The sequence below is a fragment of the Stenella coeruleoalba genome, assembly GCF_951394435.1.
Source record: "Stenella coeruleoalba genome assembly, chromosome: 18".
NCBI classification, from domain to species: domain Eukaryota; kingdom Metazoa; phylum Chordata; class Mammalia; order Artiodactyla; family Delphinidae; genus Stenella; species Stenella coeruleoalba.
In genome coordinates, this window is record NC_137164.1 from 16,589,886 (window position 1) to 16,608,629 (window position 18,744).

Here is an 18,744-nt window from a genome sequence, read left to right on the forward strand (position 1 = left end):
CCTCACTGACTTTTACTGTTTGTTTCATTAGAAACATGTCATATGTTAATATATAATGGGCTTATTTTTATTCTAAAAATAATAAAATTATTTTTAAATTTCTCAGTTTCAATTTCTAATGTAGTCAATATTGATAGATAAAACACACAGGAACAAAAAGTTCTTTGGGATCCTTAATAATTGTCAACTGTAAAGGTATCCTGGGACCTCTGGCTGGAACTATTACTATTAATAAACTCTGTCTTATATCACAAAGGTAAATTTTACTCCATCTGGGATTCCTCAACTACAGCTTCCCCATTAAGGAGCTTTTGCTGGACACACCCCCAGAGTACCTGTTTCACAGTGTCTCACACAGAAGAAAATGAAAGACGATAAATCTTCTTTATTCTCTTAAGGCCTGAGGTCTTAACATTTGTACTGTATTTCAAAACTAATGAGTACGTAATGAGAATTTCATTGTTAGACTTTGTCAAACAAGTAAGGCAGATAACACAAAGGGTTAGGCAGTTCTCAGGACTCGTTGGTGAGCTAGTCCAAGATCACGATGCTGGATCTCAGGTCTGCCGATCAGTGCTCTGATCTGTACCAGCACACGTGATATAGGTGTTGTATACCAACCAAGTTAAACCTGAACTGTGGGGAGTCTACATTTGGACCATTATAAGGAGACAGAGGAGATCATGTTAAAAAAAACAATCTATTCTGTTTCCCCACTGTTAATATCCCAAACTGGGAAACTCACCTCTCTATCAGCCTTTATAAGGTAGTGGAGAATCAGAAACAGAGGGTCCATGGGTGTGGCAAAGTGAAGAAGACCTCCTACAGATTAAAAAGAGAATTCAACAACATGGAAAGACAACTTAGTTATTTCACCTTAATCCCAATGTGGGAACCATTCATTGAAAAATATATGTGAAATTCCAAATTCAGAAGCTCCTCCTACACAGGCCCAAGATTATGTGATTCTCTCAAAAGGCAGAACATGGTCCACGAGATTTCACTCCAAACAGCTTCAAATCCCTGGTGTGGAGAGGACAGCCAAGACACTGAACTTGATCTTTAACTTTCTATTTCTTTTTTAGAAATCATTTTTAATAGAGGCCCTCCTCTCCCCACCTCCCACCCCCTGCCAAAAAAAATAGCAGGGTTCGGGGGAATACAGACAGAATGTGAATCAGGCAAACATTAGGAGACCTGTATAAGTCTATCAACAAAGCTGCAGTAAAATGTAATTTCCTGTGCTTTTGAGGACGAAGCCATGGGAAAGCAATATTATTCCCTCTGTACGTGGCTTCTCCTATGGGCTCTGGGCTCACAGCTCTGAACTGTCAATGACTCAAAGCTCAGAGGTCGTTACCCACTCCAGAAACTACCCCATCCCTCCTCCCAAAGAAAAATGCAAGAGGGCAGAAGTCTAACAAGACTGAGCATAAGAAACTGGAATCTCTGCAGTAAGATGAGTGGTGCTCTCCACGCTGAAAGGAAAAAAGGCAAATCAACTAGGCTGCCTGCGCCCCACTTTTCTCTACCGCACTCCCCTCCAAGCGTCCCAGAGTCCTTCTTCCATGGAAATGAACCAGAAGAGGTATTTCATCAAAAAGAACAATAAACAATTCATCTCCATGCTTATTAATTTGGTTTCAGGAAACATGTACTGACTTTTATTCTCTAACAGAGCAACCTACCTATACAGCCAAGAAATTCTAACCGTAAATTATATACATGAATCCATTTCACAGTATGTTGAAAAAAAATTAAGGACGTAATTTTACATGATGACATTAGTTAATTATTTTTTTTTTAAGTAGAAGAGAAGTTTATGAAACAACCTATCAGAAGCTCTAAGCTCAGTTTATATGAGGCATCCATTATATTCAGAAATTAGAAACAGGTTTCTTGTTCTGAAAACAATATCCTGGTAGCCATTCTTAAAAACAGCTCTTTCTGGGCTTCCCTGGTGGTGCAGTGGTTGAAAGTCCGCCTGCCGATGTGGGGGGACGTGGGTTCGTGCCCCGGTCCGGTCCGGTAAAAAAAAAAAGCAGGTAAAAAAAAAAAGCAGGTACCAAGTCAGACAGTCCAGGAGAGCTAATCAATCACTGCTTCTGAATATTTTCCAGTTTCATCTGATATTACTGTGTCTCTCCAGCCAAACTCAAAGGCAAGTATACTACATTAGAAGTGGGAACTCTCATATATTGCCAAATGAAAAATAAGAAAAGAGAACAATAAAAAGGAATGTATACTTGGCACCTACCAGGCTAAATACACAGTCTACCACTGCATTTCGGCAACTGAAAACCACTTCAAATCTTCTCATGCACACAGGTATATGAAATTCAACACCAGCAATAAACTCTTCTTCTGTATGCCTTACAAGAAACGCAAAGTGGCCTTTCTACCTTAGCACTAAGTGGTGACGGTCAACAGAAAGCAGAGGGCTTAGAAAGCAATGGAAAGCACTCTCTGCAAACAATGAGAGACAGAGGGACAGAGGGAACTGAGATACCCCATGACGCACCCTCCCACTCTCACCCAGAACTGTCAGGGCTACGTGTGGCATCCTTTTTCCTTCAGAGTCAACACTGAGCCCCAAATCAAAGGAACGCTCTTAAAAGAAATAGAAATTGGGTGTTGGGTGTGTGTGTTGGGGGCAGGTGGGGTGGCCATAGTAACTTATATGAGAAAGCATTCTCTTCTCTTCTCTTCTATTTTATTCTAGAAGCTATATCAACATCCATTTGCAAGGAAATAAGATGTTAAAAACTTGAAGATCCTCAAAAATGGATAAGAGCAAAGAGTTTCCAGTGAACACAATGTGCACTCCATAGTACAAAAGTCATCTGACTCGGGGTGTGTCAGTGTTTTAGGAGAAAAATCAGAATTGTTAGTTAAAAATTTCCTACCATCTAAGACACACAGTTATTGATCTAAACTTGTTTAAATCTTTCCTTTCTCCTTGATTAAACCCTGCTCTGACGCCAACAAAGAAAAACCCATGGACCAGACTCCAAACTGGGCAGATAGATGTGAAGGATGGCAAAGTCAGGGTATGTGTTAATGTAAATATATACACTAGTCACTTACCTGATTGAACTGATTCATTTATAAACCAAGAATGGTTTTTTTCCTTGAAAACTTTTATTTCAAACAGCTGTGGTAGACACACATTGAACAAGTAAATGGCTCCTTCCCCTGTTAAAACAAATCTGTTTTTTATTTGTAAGTTTTCACACACACACACACACAAATATCAAAAGACTATCTAATAGTTCTGAGGAATGTTCCTAATATGAACATAAACATACATAGATATAGTCTACACAAAGTGACTCCAAGGAACGCTTGTAGCTATTACATACAGATGCTTGTTTTCCAACTGTATAATCCTCACTGAACTTAGACCAATAAACACAAAAGTACAAATCATTTATCTTAACTGCTACAGAGCCTCTCATTGAGTCCTCTATCAGATCAGGAAGGAAAACCCATTTTTAAACTACCCAAACCTAATGGCTCAGCCAGATGAACTGAGTTGGCCTGTGGGCCCTGTCTCCAGGGCGGTGTACAGCCTCCCATACAGAGGGCGGGAGACAGGGCCTGCACACCTGAGGCGAGCTCCACACCTGAGGTGAGCTCCACAGGAGAAAGGCCAGGGCCCTACAACAGCAACGTGCTTTACACCATGAGGAGTGAGGAAAGCCACACCCAATTGGATGAAAATTTCCCTTTCTTAAAACACCAAAAAAAAAAGGAAGTTAGAAGGGGGCGGGGACTGGGCGCATCTGCACGAATCTGAATGAATCCCTCCAATGCACGAATTTTTTTTCTAAGCATAGCAAAATCCAGGGCCCTGAGTTTGAGTCTATCTCAACTACATGCTGGGCGTGAGCCCTTGGGGAAGCTATATAATCCTTTCTGTACTTCTCTCTCCATATCTGTAAAATGCGAGCAATACTGAACCTACCTCAGTATTTTTTTTATAAGGATTGAAAAGATAGAATACGTACACGTAAAGCTCCTAACACAGCACGTTAGTAAGCGCTCGGCAAAAGTTAGCCTTTATTTCTCCATAGTCAGTATAGCAAAATGTTGTCCACGGACATTTAGATGAAATGAATTTTACAAGAAGCCTGACCTTTTTTGTACCTTCCTTTTGTTAAATGCTTTACTGATAACTAAAACTTCTCTTGAAAAAACATTTCTCACCTCATCTTAGTCTTACATATACCTAGGAGTTCCACATAATATAACTGACCAATTACATTCAATTTCATTTTGAGGAAAAGAAAACTGGAGGAAGCCGGAATTTTTGCCTCTCTTGTTGTTTCTATTTGTGTCTTTGCAACAACAATAACAACACGGCACTGCTCACTGGATTTCTCTTGCTTTCACTATTCAGTACGACAGTCACCAAGAGGATGCTCTAATTTGCCAAATATCAGGTATCTACTCAAAGCCTTATAAAATTAATAACCTTGTAAATCTTATAAAATAAACTAATGGAGAAAAATTTCACACAGAGATAAATAGTATCACCAATATTACTATATACTTATTGTGTATTTTAATATCTTTGCCTAAAAATTATAAGACAAAGCAAAATACACTGACTATAAAGGTAAAATTGTTCCTGATAAAACATGCATCTCCTCAAAATACAATGTTTTTAATGCAAAAAAATCACCCCTTGGCAGGAAAAAATATATATACTACTTTTCAGTCTGAACAAAATAAGGAAAGTACAGCTAAAAATGAAACTACTCAAAATCTTGGCATGTCCAGTAAAAGCCTTCCTTTTTTTTTATAAACTCTGGTTATTTATTTTACTTTATAACATAAAATGAGTATAAATGGAGGCTAATATTGGATAACTACTTTAGGAAAAGTTAGCTTAAAAAGGCCAAGGAAAATTCATCTGTTTTCAGAGAGAAATCAAACACGCTCCATTTTTTTTTTGGTTTTGCCATCATTTCTGATGAATACAGCTCTATGGATTAAATTTAAGAAGAAATAAAAAAACGTTTAAGTCAAGTGAATTATCTTAGAAGACTGGTTATGTCATTAGCTTGCTTTTGTCACCATGTAATGCTATCCTACCTTTAAAAGCTATTCAGGAAGAACAAACATACAAAGACAAATAAATATACACACTTTTCAGCCACAACGTTTTAAAAATGTTCAAGTTACCATTATCGGGGGGGGGGGGGCAGGAGCGCTTACCTGAACACGGGTTAACCAGTTTTACAAACATAAGCCCACTTTTCATCTTCTTTGAAGCATCTTTTAAATACTCTGAAAAGAAATGGTGAGTTTGTAAAATTAAAAGACATCTGTTTTGTTGCTCACTTTACTTACTTTACTCTTTTTCTTTCTTCTGTTTTTACGATTTTTCTTCCTAAAAATTTTAGCTCTCTTCTATTGCTTATAAATTGTGTGATCTTATGCAAATTATCAACTTCTCTGTGAAGTGCAGTGGAATTTAAGGTAGTTTTAATTTACTTCTTTGAGAAGTGCTGAGGAGCAGGGCTCAGAAGGGTTAAACCTTGGCTCAAGCACCCGACAGCTCTGTCACCTCAGGCAAGGGTCCTCATGTCCCGTCTCAGCCGTCACATGTATAAAATGATGATGATAATATGTACGCTTGCCTTTCAAAGGATTAAACTAGCTAATTTGTTTAAAGTTCGTATATTCAGACAAACAGAAATAATAAATAATAAGTGATAGCTCTTATTATTATTTTTTGTTACTATTATTATTAAATAGAACATTTAAAAAATCAATATGTACTGGACATTCATGTTTTTTGCCCCTAATTATGATTATCTACTCATGTCCTCTGCCCATTTTTCTAGTAGGGCATTCATCTTTTTTTTTACTACTGTATTAGGAGTCTTTACACAGTAAGGATATCAAATCTGCTTTTATTTTTTTGGGGGGTGGGGGCGACGGGGCGCACCATGTGGCTTGCGGGATATCAGTTCCCAGACCAGGGATTGAACCCAGGCCATGGCAGTGAAAGCCCCGAATCCTAACCACTAGGCCATCAGGGAACTCCCTGTTTTTAATGATTATTTCACCACTTAGGAGATGTAAAATCTTTGTGTAATCTCATCAATAACTTCCTTCATGGTTGTATCTTTTGTGTTATACTTAGAAAGGCCTTCTCTCCCTCAAGATAATGTGAATTGCCCATATTTTCTTCTAGCACTTTTAGATTATAGTTAACCTATTTGGAATACATCTCTGTATAAGATATGGGGAGGAGATATCCAACTTTAATTTTTTGCAATGAGTTGTTCAGTTGTCTCCATGCCATCTAACTGAATAACCTATGCTAAGTGTTTCAAACACATTTATGAGTTTATTTATGGACACTGTATTTTGACCCATGAATCTGTGGCTATATTAGCATTAGTACTTCAATATTTTAATTATTGTAGCTTTAAAATACATTTTAATATCTGGTGAGTTAAGTCCTCTCATTATGTTTCCTCCATGATATTTTAATGTCAAAGTTTAAATCATATAGATTAAAACATAAAGACCATGACAATTTTATTTATAACATCCTCATATATTTTAAGTGGCATATTTAAACCCATTTAAAGAATCTCTCTCCAAAAGGAACCAAGGTACTCTGATTAATAAGGGAGCAGAGCAACAATCTACCAAAGAGTAAATGAGAAAGCTCTGAGGAAGGAAGGGAACTTACAGTCACCTTTATTTTCTACAGCCCCACTCCCTTTACCCCACTTTAGATCTTCATAAACTTAAATATAGCAAGCATGTTTAGAAACTGGCTTACTGATAAATGGTGTAGGTACAACTTTTTTCTCAATAGTAACATTAAATATATAAAGAAAAAAACCCCTAATTTTGAGATTTTCACTTGCAACCAAATGGAATAACAGAAACCCAATTTAACAGCCAAAAAACAAAAATAAAAAGGACAAAATATGCAAAACAACTATTTTCAATACACTGAGGTTGAGCCATGCAGGACAGTTATCTGAGAGATGGGAAACAAATGAGGGGAGCCCTGTGATCGCCCCAGCTTACTGCCTTGAGACAGTTTCCAGGCCACGGTGCAGAATGGGAGAACCCAGGTGAAGCCTGGATGACTCCCTGAGTTGTAGAGATGGAGCGGAGAGTTCTCAAGACACCATGGCTAGAGTTCACAGGTCAGCATGCAGGAACTGAGCAACAAAGAGAGAAAACCCCAGAGATCAGCAAAGAGTACTGCTTGAGTAGAGTATTCAACAGAGTACTGATCAGTGCATGCACGTGATGAAACTACCTAAGGGCAGGAGAAAAACCAGCTGAACAGATCAGAGGAAACAGTACCCCACATGCCCTCGGGGCCCTGCACTGGGCCTATTCCCAGGCAGACTGGAAAACCTCATAATTCAGAGGACACTGGGTACAGTACTCCAAAGGGTCTTGCCTCAGTGGTAGGGGACAGACTAGACTAAATGTTGCTCCAGTCCCACCGAACTAATTTTAAAAGCAAGACCTAAAAGAATCAAACTGTTTCCAAGTTCCTCCACTGTGTCCCAGAGTGAAGCTCAAGATTATTTATAGGAATACAAAAATATTCATCTGCCAAAAAGGTAAAATTCACGATGTCTAATCAAATATTACTAGGCATTCAAAGAAGCAAAAAAATATGACCCATAATGAGAAAAATAAAGAAATCAATTATTGAGAGGGGGTACTGATGTTAGACACAGATGTTAGAATGAAGAGACAAAAGAATTAAACACAGTATTCCTCATGTACAAAAAGTTAAGTAGAGACACAGAAGATTTTTTAAAAAGACCCAAGTTGAGATAAAAAATACACCAGATGCGATTGATGGTGGAAGAAAAGATTAATGAACTTGAAGACATAGCAATAGAAACTATCTAAAATGAAAACACAGAGAAAGAAGAATTAAAAATAAAGTATCAGCAAACTGTGGGACAACTTCAAGCACCCTAATAATTTATGTGTGAATTGGAGCTCCTGAAAGAGAACAGGGGGGAAACAGAAGAAGTATTTGAAGTATGGCAGAACAGTTTTGAATTTGATGAAAACTATAAAACCACACATCCAAGAAGTTCAATAAACCCAAAGCACAAAGAAGCAGGAATAAAATTATTCATCAGAATCAATAGTTCAAAACCAGTAATAAAGAAAACATCTTAAAAGCAGAGAGAAAAAAATGACATCATGTACTGAAGCACAAAGCTAAAAATGATAGCAAATTTCTTATTAGAAACAATGCAAGCCAGAAGACAATGGGGAAACATCTTTAAAATACTAAAAGAACACATGATGAACCCAGAGAAAATACCCTTGAAAAGTGAAGGTGGTCAATAGATTCTTTCAGAAATACAAGGGCTGAAAGAAATAATCACCAATGGACCCACATGACAAGGAATGCTAAGGGAAGTTCTTCTGCTAGAAGGAATATGAAACCCCATGAAAATATGAATCTACACAAAGGAATGAGGAACACTGGTAATGGTGACTGCAGGGGTAAAGAATTTTTCTTACTATTTAAATACCTTTAAAGATCATTGACTAAACAAAAATAACAATTTAGTGCAGGGTTTATAACATATGCATAAATAAAATATATGACAATAATAGCATAAAGGCCAGGAAGGGAGAAATGAAAATATACCATTGAGAGTTTCCTATACTATATGTGGAGTGGTGTTATATCACTTGAAGGTAGACGTAATCATTTAAATATGTGTACAGTAAACCCTAAAGCAGCCAGTTAAATTACAAAACAAAACAAAATGCTGTTACTAATACAACAACAAAGGAGATGAAATAGAATCATAAAAAGCACTCAATTCAAAAGAAGGCAGAAAGGGAGTAAAAGAAGTACAAAGGGGCTTCCCTGGTGGCGCAGTGGTTGAGAGTCCGCCTGCCGATGCAGGGGACACGGGTTCGTGCCCCGGTCCGGGAAGATCCCACATGCCGCGGAGCGGCTGGGCCCGTGAGCCATGGCCGCCAAGCCTGCACGTCCAGAGCCTGTGCTCCGCAACAGGAAAGGCCACAACAGTGAGAGGCCTGCGTACCACCAAAAAAAAAAAAAAAAGTACAAAGAACAGATGAGATAATTGAAAATAAATAGCAGAATGACACTCAAATCTAACCATATCAATAATCACATTCAATGTAAATGGACTGAACATCCCAATTAAAAGAAATTGTCAGACTAGATAAAAAAGTAAGATAAAATTATATGCTTCCTATAAGAAACACCATTTATATATAAAGATACAAGTAGATTAAAAGTAAAAGGAAGAAGATACAGTGTGCTTATCATGCTAACACTAATTAAAGGGAAGATGCAATGGCTCTGTTAATAACAGACAAAGGATATTGCCAGGGATGAAGAAGGTCATTTCATAATGATAGAAGGGTCAGGAGGAAATAATCCTCCATGTTTACAATCACACACACAGAGCTTCAAGATACACAAAGCAAAAACTGATAGACACTTCTGCCCCATCTCTAACCCCTGGCAATCACTAATCTGTTCTCTATCTCTAAAATGCTGTCATTTTGAAAATGTTATATAAATGGAACCATACAGATTCAATTTTAAGAAATCTTTTAAGACTTTCCTTTCTGCAACTTATAAAAATGTAAAGGATAAAGTTTAGCACTGTTAAAAACTTGTGCACAAACTAAAACAGGTTGTGGTCTTCTCTCCTTTCCCTGCCTGCTGTTTCTCACTTCCCAGCATCACATTTCTTCATTATGTCTCAAGGCACAGAAAAGGTGACCTCTCTTTTTTCAGCAATACAGCCTTTATTTTATTTCAGTATGACAGTAAATCTTTCAACTGTAACTTGGCAAATTATTATTGATTTCTGTTTTTCTTTTTTTTAATAGAAAACTTTGGTTCTAGTGACCCTTGCCAGCTCTTCCTCCAGCTTTCCCATTCCTCCAGAGCTTAAAATAATCAAACTTTACAAATATCCAAAATCTTAAAAAGATATTTTTAATAACTATTCAAGGGAAGCAGTGTTTCCATTTTTCCCAGGAAGAGCAGTAAGTCCAGAGGATTAGCTACAGCCTAAAAAGTCAAACTATGAGAACTTTGGAATTACTAAGTACAAATAAGTACTGACATTAATGTGTTCTGCTGCAAATGCCAGTGTTCTCTGAAATAGGCTTTAAGATATATTAGTGTAGATAACACTGAAATGTCTATGTAACAGGGGAAAAAAAGTCATCTTTTCTCATATACAGCCTACAAAACAACTAGCTGTTGGACTCAACCTTTCAACACAGAATTCCAAGGGAGATGCTATACTCTTTAACACAGCATGCATTTCAAACTTCATCTCTCCTGCCCTATTCATTCATTCATTTGTTAATTATTGATTAGTAAAAACTGACCCAGCCTCTACCCATGGGGAGTTTTCAGATGTCCCATGGAAGAGACATATCTTGAATCAAATAATCACACAAATGTAGACTGCAAATGTAACAACTGCTGAGAAGAAATACATGGACTATTAGACCTTATGAAAGATGATGTAACACAGATAAGGAGGTCTGGGAAGGCTTCCTGTGTGTAACACTGGTTGAGTTCTTTGCTTTGATGCCTAAGGAGTCAAAGGAAGCATGCATTCACTTTACCAGCTAAATATTCAGTTGGCTTCTGGGCCAAATCCAGTGCACAGGAGGGTTTTGTTTGCTATGCACATTTTTAAAAATTTGAATTAGGTGCCAATATTTGGAAATCAGGTAATTTTACATGAGATATATTTTCCCTAAATATGAAAAAAAAATCGTTGGGCAAAGATTTGCCTTGCACTATCAAAACACCTGGCAACAACATTTTGTTAAACGGCAGCTACCACTGTCTAGTTCCCTTTAGTCTTCCAAGGCATCTGTACACTCACCTCATGGTTGGATGATTATCAAATGCCACGTCTGTGCTCACTAAACTGCATTCTCATTTTCTAGATTCTAGGTACCTACAGCAAATATCAGATGTGAATAAGTAACCATTTAGTAATAAACACTATCCTCTTATTGAAACTGATTCTATTACCAATTTTACTATTCTAGGCACTGAGGATATAGCTGTGAATAAAACAAAGCCCCTATGCTCACAGAAAGACTGCATTTAATACACCCCTTCATCTTCCCCTGTCTGCTTCTTCTCCACCCCAGTCCCTCAATCCTCTGCCCTCGCACCTCGACTATCCAGTGCTACAGGGCAGGGAGTAAGACTCAGATCTGCCAGAACCTAGAGCCCCCGTGTCCAGAACTGCATTGTCAAACAGAAATAAAATGCATCCCATAAATAAGAGCCACATTTGTAATAAACTTTTCTAGAAGCCATATTAAAAATACATAAAATAAATTTTCAATGATATATTTTATTTAACCCAATGTATATATCTAAAATATTTTTATTTCAATACATTAAAAAATATGAAATATGTTAGCATGATGTTAGCTGTGGGTTTTTTATAGACGCCCTTTAACAGACTGAGAAAGTTTCCTATTCCTAATTTTTTGAGTGTTGTTATCACGAAAGAGTATTTTCTCAAATGCTTCTTCTGTGGCTGTTGAGATGATTATGTGGTTTGGGGCCTTTATTTTATTGAAATAGTACAATATATTACATTGATTGATTTTGGTATGTTGAACCAACTTTGTATTCCTAGAACAAATCCCACTTGGTCATGGTGTATAATCCTTTTTACATACTCCTGGATTTGGTTTGTTACTTTTTGAGGATTTTTGCATCTATGTTCATAAGGGATATATTCTGTAGTTTTCTTTTCTTATGACATCTTTGTCTGGTTTTGGTATGAGGGTAATACTGGCCTCACAGAATGAGTTGGGAGGTAGTCTCTCTTCTTCCGTTTTTGGGGAGAAACATGTAAAGAACTGGTATTAATTTGTTCATTATTTAGAAGATTTTGCCAGTGAAGCTATCTGGGACTGGGCTTTTTTCTATGGAATGGTTTTAATTTACTAATCTAATGTCTCTACCTGCTATAGGTCAGTTCAGATTGTCTATTTCTTCTTGAGTCCGTTTTTGTAGTTTATGCCTTTCTAGGGATTTGTCCATTTCATCTAAATTATCTACTTTGTTGGCATACAGTTGTTCATAGTATTCCCTTATGTTCCTTTTTCATTGAATATTTCTATAAGATCGGCAATGATGTACTCTCTCATTCCTGATTTTAGTAATTTGAATTTTCCTTTTCTTGGTCAGTCTAGCTAAAGATTTGCCAATTTTGTTGATCTTTTCAAAATGGCCTCCTTTGACTTCACTGATTTTTCTGTAATCTTTATTTCTTCCCCTAGTTTGCTTTGGGTTCAGTTTGTTCTTCTTTTTCTAGTTTCTTAAGATGAAAGATAAGGTTATTGATGTGAGATCTTTCTTCTTTTTTAATATAAGCATGTACAGCTATATATTTCACTCTGAACGCTGCTTTACTTCCATTCCTTACATTACTGTGCTCCATTTTCTTTTTTTTCAAAGTACTTTCTAGTTTCCTTTGTAATTTCTCCCTTGATCCATTGATTATTTAGGAGTATGCTGCTTAAAATTTCCACATATTTGTGAATTCCCCCAATTTTTTTTTTTTTTTTTGCGGTACGCAGGCCTCTCACTGTTGTGGCCTCTCCCGTTGCGGAGCACAGGCTCCAGACACGCAGGTTCAGCGGCCATGGCTCACGGGCCCAGCCGCTCCACGGCATGAGGGATCCTCCCGGACCGGGGCACGAACCCGTGTCCCCTGCATTGGCAGGCGGACTCTCAACCACTGCGCCACCAGGGAGGCCCTAGAGAATCTCTTAATCTGAAGTCCCATCCTTCCTTCTTAACTCAGGAAACAAAACTGTGGCTGTGAAGCACAATAATTATCTTGGTATAACAATCAGCATCTTAACTTGCAAGAACATAGTTCAGATTAATGCTAACTTGAAATTTTCAATATCATAAAGAAATTTCCCTGCAATGTATTACCCCCTCATTTGTACTATTATCGTACAAATTACATCTTTATATAAGCCCATCAACAGTTTTATAATTATTGCCACATGAGGTTGTATTTAAATCAGAGAGAGAAAAGAGTTACAAACAAAAATACATCTGTACTGTCTTTTATATTTTTATCTATGTATTTATCTCTACCACTGATCTATAGTCTTCATGCAGATTCAAGTTACCATCCAGTGCCTTTTCCTTTTAATCTGAAGGACCCCATTGTGATTCTCAGGTCTTAGTTTTTCTTTATCTAGGAATGCTTTAGTTTCTCCCACAGTTCTGAAGGATAGTTTTATCAGACAGAGAACCCTTGGTTGACAGTTTTTCTTTCAGCATCTTTAATATGTCATCCCACTAACTTCCAGCCTCTATAGTTTCTACTGAGAAGTCAGTTGTTAATCTTATTGAGGCTCCCTGTATTTGATAAGTCGTTTTTCTCTTGATGCTTTCAAGATTCTCTCTTCGTGTCTGTCTTTTGATGGTTTGACTATGATGTGAGTAGGTGTGGATCCCCTTTAGTTTATCCCCTTGGAGTTTACTGAGCTTCTTAAATCTGTATATTATTTGTCATCAAATTTGAGAAATGTGGGCTTCCCTGGTGGCGCAGTGGTTGAGAGTCCATCTGCCGATGCAGGGGACACGGGTTTGTGCCCCGGTCCGGGAAGATCCCACATGCCACGGAGCAGCTGGGCCCATGAGCCATGGCCACTGAGCCTGCGCGTACGGAGCCTGTGCTCCACAATGGGAGAGGCCACACAGTGAGAGGCCTGTGTACCACAAAAAAAAAAAAATTTTGAGAAATGTTTCACTATTAATTGTTTAAATATTCTTTGTCCCCCTTTCTTTTTCTCTCCTCCTCTGGGACCCATTATAAATATTCTGATATGCTTGATGGTGTACTGCAGGTCTCTGAGACTGTTCAGTTTTCTCAATTCTTTTTTCTTTCTGTTCCTCAGGCTGGATAATATCAATTGATCAATCTTCAAGTTTGCTGTTTCTTTCCTCTTCTAGCTTAAATCCGCTGTTGAGCCTGCTAATGAAATTTTCTTTTCAGTCATTGTAATTTTCAACTCCAGAATTTATATATTCTTTTGTAATTTCTATCTCTTTATTGATATACTCTATTTTGTGAGATTTCATTGTCATACTTTCTTTTAATTCTTCAGACATAGTTTACTTTAGTTCTTTGAGTATATTTATAATAGCTGATTAAAATCTTTGTAGAATAAGTCCAACATCTTGGACCCCTCAGGAGCAGTTTCTATTGATTACTTTTTTCCCCCTGTGTATGAGGCATACTTTCTTATATCCTCATGTGTCTCACATCTTTTTATTGAAAACTGCACATTTTAGATAATATAACAATAAATGTGACAATTCTGGAAATCAGAGTCCCTTTACCTAACTCTTTAAGACTTATTGTTGTTGCTGCTTTTGGTCATCGTTGCAATTGTTACAATTTGTTTTTTTAGTGACTTTTCTGGACAAATCCTGTAGTCTCTATTCCCTGTTGTGTGCAAACACTGATGTCTCAGTTAGCTTAGTGTTAGCTAATGACTGGTCTGAGATATCCTTAAAAGTTTTGAACCAAAAAGTCTCCCAACATTTGCTGAGGGGATCTTCATGTGTGTTGGGGCATGCCTTCAACACTCAGGCAATTTAAACTTCTGCCTTAGCTTTTATTTACTGCTTCCCTTGGGCCCCAAGGTCAGTCAGAGGTGAGAGAATCGGGCTTCTCAGGTCTTTCCTAGGTATGCACACAGCCTTGCATGTGTGCACAGTGCTGTAATTCCCTAGGAATATGTCAGAGCTTTTCAAAGCCTTTTACGGAGATTTTATTCCCGTATCTTCCTTTTAAGTTTTTGGCCAGGTTCTCATTTCCGCAACTGGCATTGCCCCCTCAGCAGCTGAGTATCAATTGCCGCTGAGTGTTTTTGACAAAGGTCCTGGGGATAGGGTTTTCCTGCCGAGTGAGTTCTGAGCTCCAGTCAGGTCAAATGATAACAATGCCCTGTGAACAGGCCTTTTCCAGGGAGCTGGAAGACAGGTCAAATAGGGACAATGCTCTGGGAATGGGACTTTTTTTTGAGGAGCCCCAAACATGGCCTGCCCATCCAGTGGTTGCAAGCCTGCTGGTTTTCAAGGTTACGGTAGATCTGAGCAAAGGGAGATGGGAGCAGTTCAAGTTGCAATGCCACAAACCTTGCTCAGTGAGATTCAGCAGTTTTTCTTGAATAAACACTCCTCGGATTGTTGGAAGCCTTTGGCTAATTTCAAGAGTTCTGAAAAAGTTGATTTTGGACATCTTTGCCAATGTTTTCACTGCTTTTACGGAGGAGTGGATCTACCGCCATCAGATTTTGAAGACTTAGTATGAAAAAATAACTCATATTTTTATAATACTTCTAATATATCCCTTAGTTGATAGTTTTGTGTGTGTCCCTTAAGCACACAAAATTACTTTTGACTATAAGCTAAAGGCTCTGTCAAAGATAGACAGTTTAGGGCTTCCCTGGTGGCGCAGTGGTTGAGAGCCTGCCTGCCAATGCAAGGGACTCGGGTTCGTGCCCCGGTCCGGGAAGATCCCACATGCCGCAGAGCGGCTGGGCCCGTGAGCCATGGCCACTGAGCCTGTGCGTCCGGAGCCTGTGCTCCGCAATGGGAGAGGCCACAACAGTGAGAGGCCTGCGTACCGCAAAAAAAAAAAAAAAAAGATAGTTTAAAATTTTTCATTTAAATTTGGAAAATCCTGGGTTATCCCATGGGCTAGCTCCTCACCCACCAAGCTTGGAAGCTCCATCGTTTTTCTAACTTTTACCTGCAACATCAGCACAGCTGAAGGATAGGTAAATTAATTAGGGAAGCAAAAAATATCTGCTTTTAGAATAATGGGAAAGAATCAGAAAAGTAGGATTGGGACTGTAAAGAAGGGTTTTCTTCTATAAACCTATTTTTAACTGATACCTATTTCTTTGTCATGTCAGCATAGAAAGAACACAAGATCTGAAGTCAGACAGATCCATAATCCATTCCCAGCTCCTCTTCTTACTCAGTAGTGTAACCCTGGGCAAGATATTCAACCTCTCATGCCTCACTTATTTCATTTACAAAACGGGCATAGTAATTATTTTACAGGTTTTTGTTAGGCTTAAATAAATGTGAAAGTGGCTAGAACATGCAATAAGCACTCAATTAAGAACCAGTGTCCTTGCTCTTAACTATGTGGAAACATTAAGAATGTGCTGGGAATATTAAGATCAAAATATAAAAGTCAAGAATTCCAAGCACAGAACTACCAAAGGGTCTAACAATTAGCTTTCCAGGAGCAGACTAAATTAGGACCAGTATGGGAACACCTCGGAGATACTGTGGGTTCAGTTCTAGACCACTGCAATAAAGTGAATATCGCAATAAAGCTTATATCGCAATAAAGCGAGTCACAAGAATTTTTTGGTTTCCCAGTGTGCACATAAAAGTTATGTTTATACTATAGTGTAGTCTGTTAAGTGTGTAATAGCATTATGCTTAAAAAAAGTACATCTTAATTTAAAAATTTTGCTAAAAAATGCTATCATTGGATCTTTCAGTGAGTCGTAATCTTGCAGTAGTAACAACAACAAAGATCACACTGATCAACATAACAAATACAGTCATAATGAAAAAGTTTGAAATATTCTAAGAATTACCAAATGTGACACAGAGACATGAAGTGAACAAATGCTGTTGGAGAAATGTCGCCAGTAGACTTACCCAACGCAGAGTTGCCACAATCTGTCAATCTGTAAAAACATGCAGTATCTGTGAAGTGCAATAAAGTTATGCCTGTGTACTCTTTTTAAGAAGCCAGAACACAATGCATTTTATGTGCAAAAATTAGGATAACATATAGTAAAGTACCCAGCAGTTTCTGGCACATGGAATATGCTCGATAAATGTTACATGAATGTGTTGTTTGATTTTTAGAACAAGCTCAGTAAGAAATGATAAAAGCAAGTTTTTATGTTTAAGGAGCCAAACTTCATTTATATGGAAAATTTACTCATGTGAAACACCGTCTTTTAAAACCATGCTGAATAAAGTAAGACTTCACATTTCATTTTTTAAAGAGTAAGCTTTACACTTTCTTTTTTTGACTGTTTTCTCTTACATAAGAGATGACATAAGCCATGCTGGCTAAAAGAGTATTTTACAAAAACAGAAAAAAATCAGACAAATCAGAAGCAGGTCCTCAGTCTCTTTCGGCATTTCAGATTCAATAATATCTTAAACTTCCAATTATCTCAAGCCCTGCCTCTTGAGTTGATGTCTAACCAATTCCACACAGTTTTCTTATGGTCTCTGCCTTCTCTATAAAGATCCAATTTTATGTCCCACTGGTCACCACAAACTCTAGCGGCAAATCTTCCATCTGTTTACCATCCTGATCTAAATACCTCAACAGAAAGGAAACTCTGATTGCTACTTTCCTGACATTTGAACTTTAAAGAAAATATACCCATGACAAAGAGACAACTGTGTCCAGTGAATGTAAAATAACAAATAAAAGCTAATATGTATGCAGCTTTTACTGTATACCAGACATTATATATATATATATATATAAGGTATGTGTATATATATGTATATATACACGTATATATTCATCAGATTATATGTATATATAATCCTCATATAATCCTTGTAATATCTCTATGAGGTAGGTACCATTTTAACTCCCAGTTTTGTAGATGATAAATTTGCCTAAAGTTAGGAAACCTGTCCAAGGTCACAGAGCTATTCAGCTATACACAGAGCCAAGATTTAAATCAGGCAACAAACATTTTAAACTATGACACTTTAGAGAACCCCTTTTTTTTCTCCCGTTGCGGAGCACAGGCTCCGGACGCGCAGGCTCAGCGGCCATGGCTCACAGGCCCAGCCGCTCCACGACATGTGGGATCTTCCCGGACCAGGGCACGAACCCGTGTCCCCTGCATCAGCAGGCGGACTCTCAACCACTGCGCCACCAGGGAAGCCCTAGAGAATCTCTTAATCTGAAGTCCCATCCTTCCTTCTTAACTCAGGAAACAAAACTGTGGCTGTGAAGCACAATAATTATCTTGGTATAACTGTTCTCCTATGACACAACATCTCAAACTCATCTGTCCCCCTCCTGTCCTGTCCTCCTCAGAGGCTTCTTTCTCATCAGTTGCCCCACTCCAATCCAGCCAGTACCCCCCAAGTGTCAGGGGTGCATCAGAAGGAAGAGAAGGAGGGGGAGCTAAGGAAAGTGAGAAAGAGAAAAGGAAAGGATCAAAAAATAGATAAAAGAAGGATGAGAGAAATTTGTTGTGGGATACAAGAAACATCTGGTGATAAAAACAGATAAAGTCAAGTTTGACCAATGGAAAAAAAAGGAAACTGATGTTATTAGCGATTACAATACCCTATGCACAGCTGCATATATCCTCTGCCCCCAATTATCTATGACATCTTAATGCTTAAAAATTAGAGTGCACAGCACATTATCAATGCATAGACTTAAACATTCAGTATGTTTGAAAAGTTACTCGTGAAGTATTGTACAAGCCAAAATGGAACATTATTTTTCATCTGCAGAGTATACAGTATGGGGTGTTGTACACTTGATATGAAGTTATTTATCAACTAGTTTTTAAACTTGGCAGCTCGTTCTTATCCCTCTCTTGGTTAAGACAAGTTTCTTCATATCATTTAAA

The 18,744-nt window shown here is 37.9% G+C and overlaps 1 protein-coding gene across 18 annotated transcripts in view; it reads right to left on the bottom strand.

Annotated features, from left to right (window-relative positions):
* Window positions 1-18,744, bottom strand: part of RNASEH2B (ribonuclease H2 subunit B) — a 798,611-nt gene that overhangs the window by 54,398 nt on the left and 725,469 nt on the right. For 17 of the 18 annotated variants that reach the window (XR_013824794.1, XR_013824795.1, XR_013824796.1 and 14 more), the window contains 3 exons: window positions 5,224-5,295; window positions 3,088-3,195; window positions 746-822 (listed from right to left, as the gene is read on the bottom strand). Coding sequence is in view for 15 of the 18 variants with exons in the window: in XM_079902667.1 (XP_079758793.1) it covers window positions 746-822; window positions 3,088-3,195; window positions 5,224-5,295 (257 nt within the window). In the remaining 3 variants the exon portion in view is untranslated. Of the gene's footprint in view, window positions 1-745; window positions 823-3,087; window positions 3,196-5,223; window positions 5,296-10,919; window positions 11,243-18,744 lie in introns of those variants that run through there. The other variant, XM_079902665.1, reaches the window with a different exon arrangement.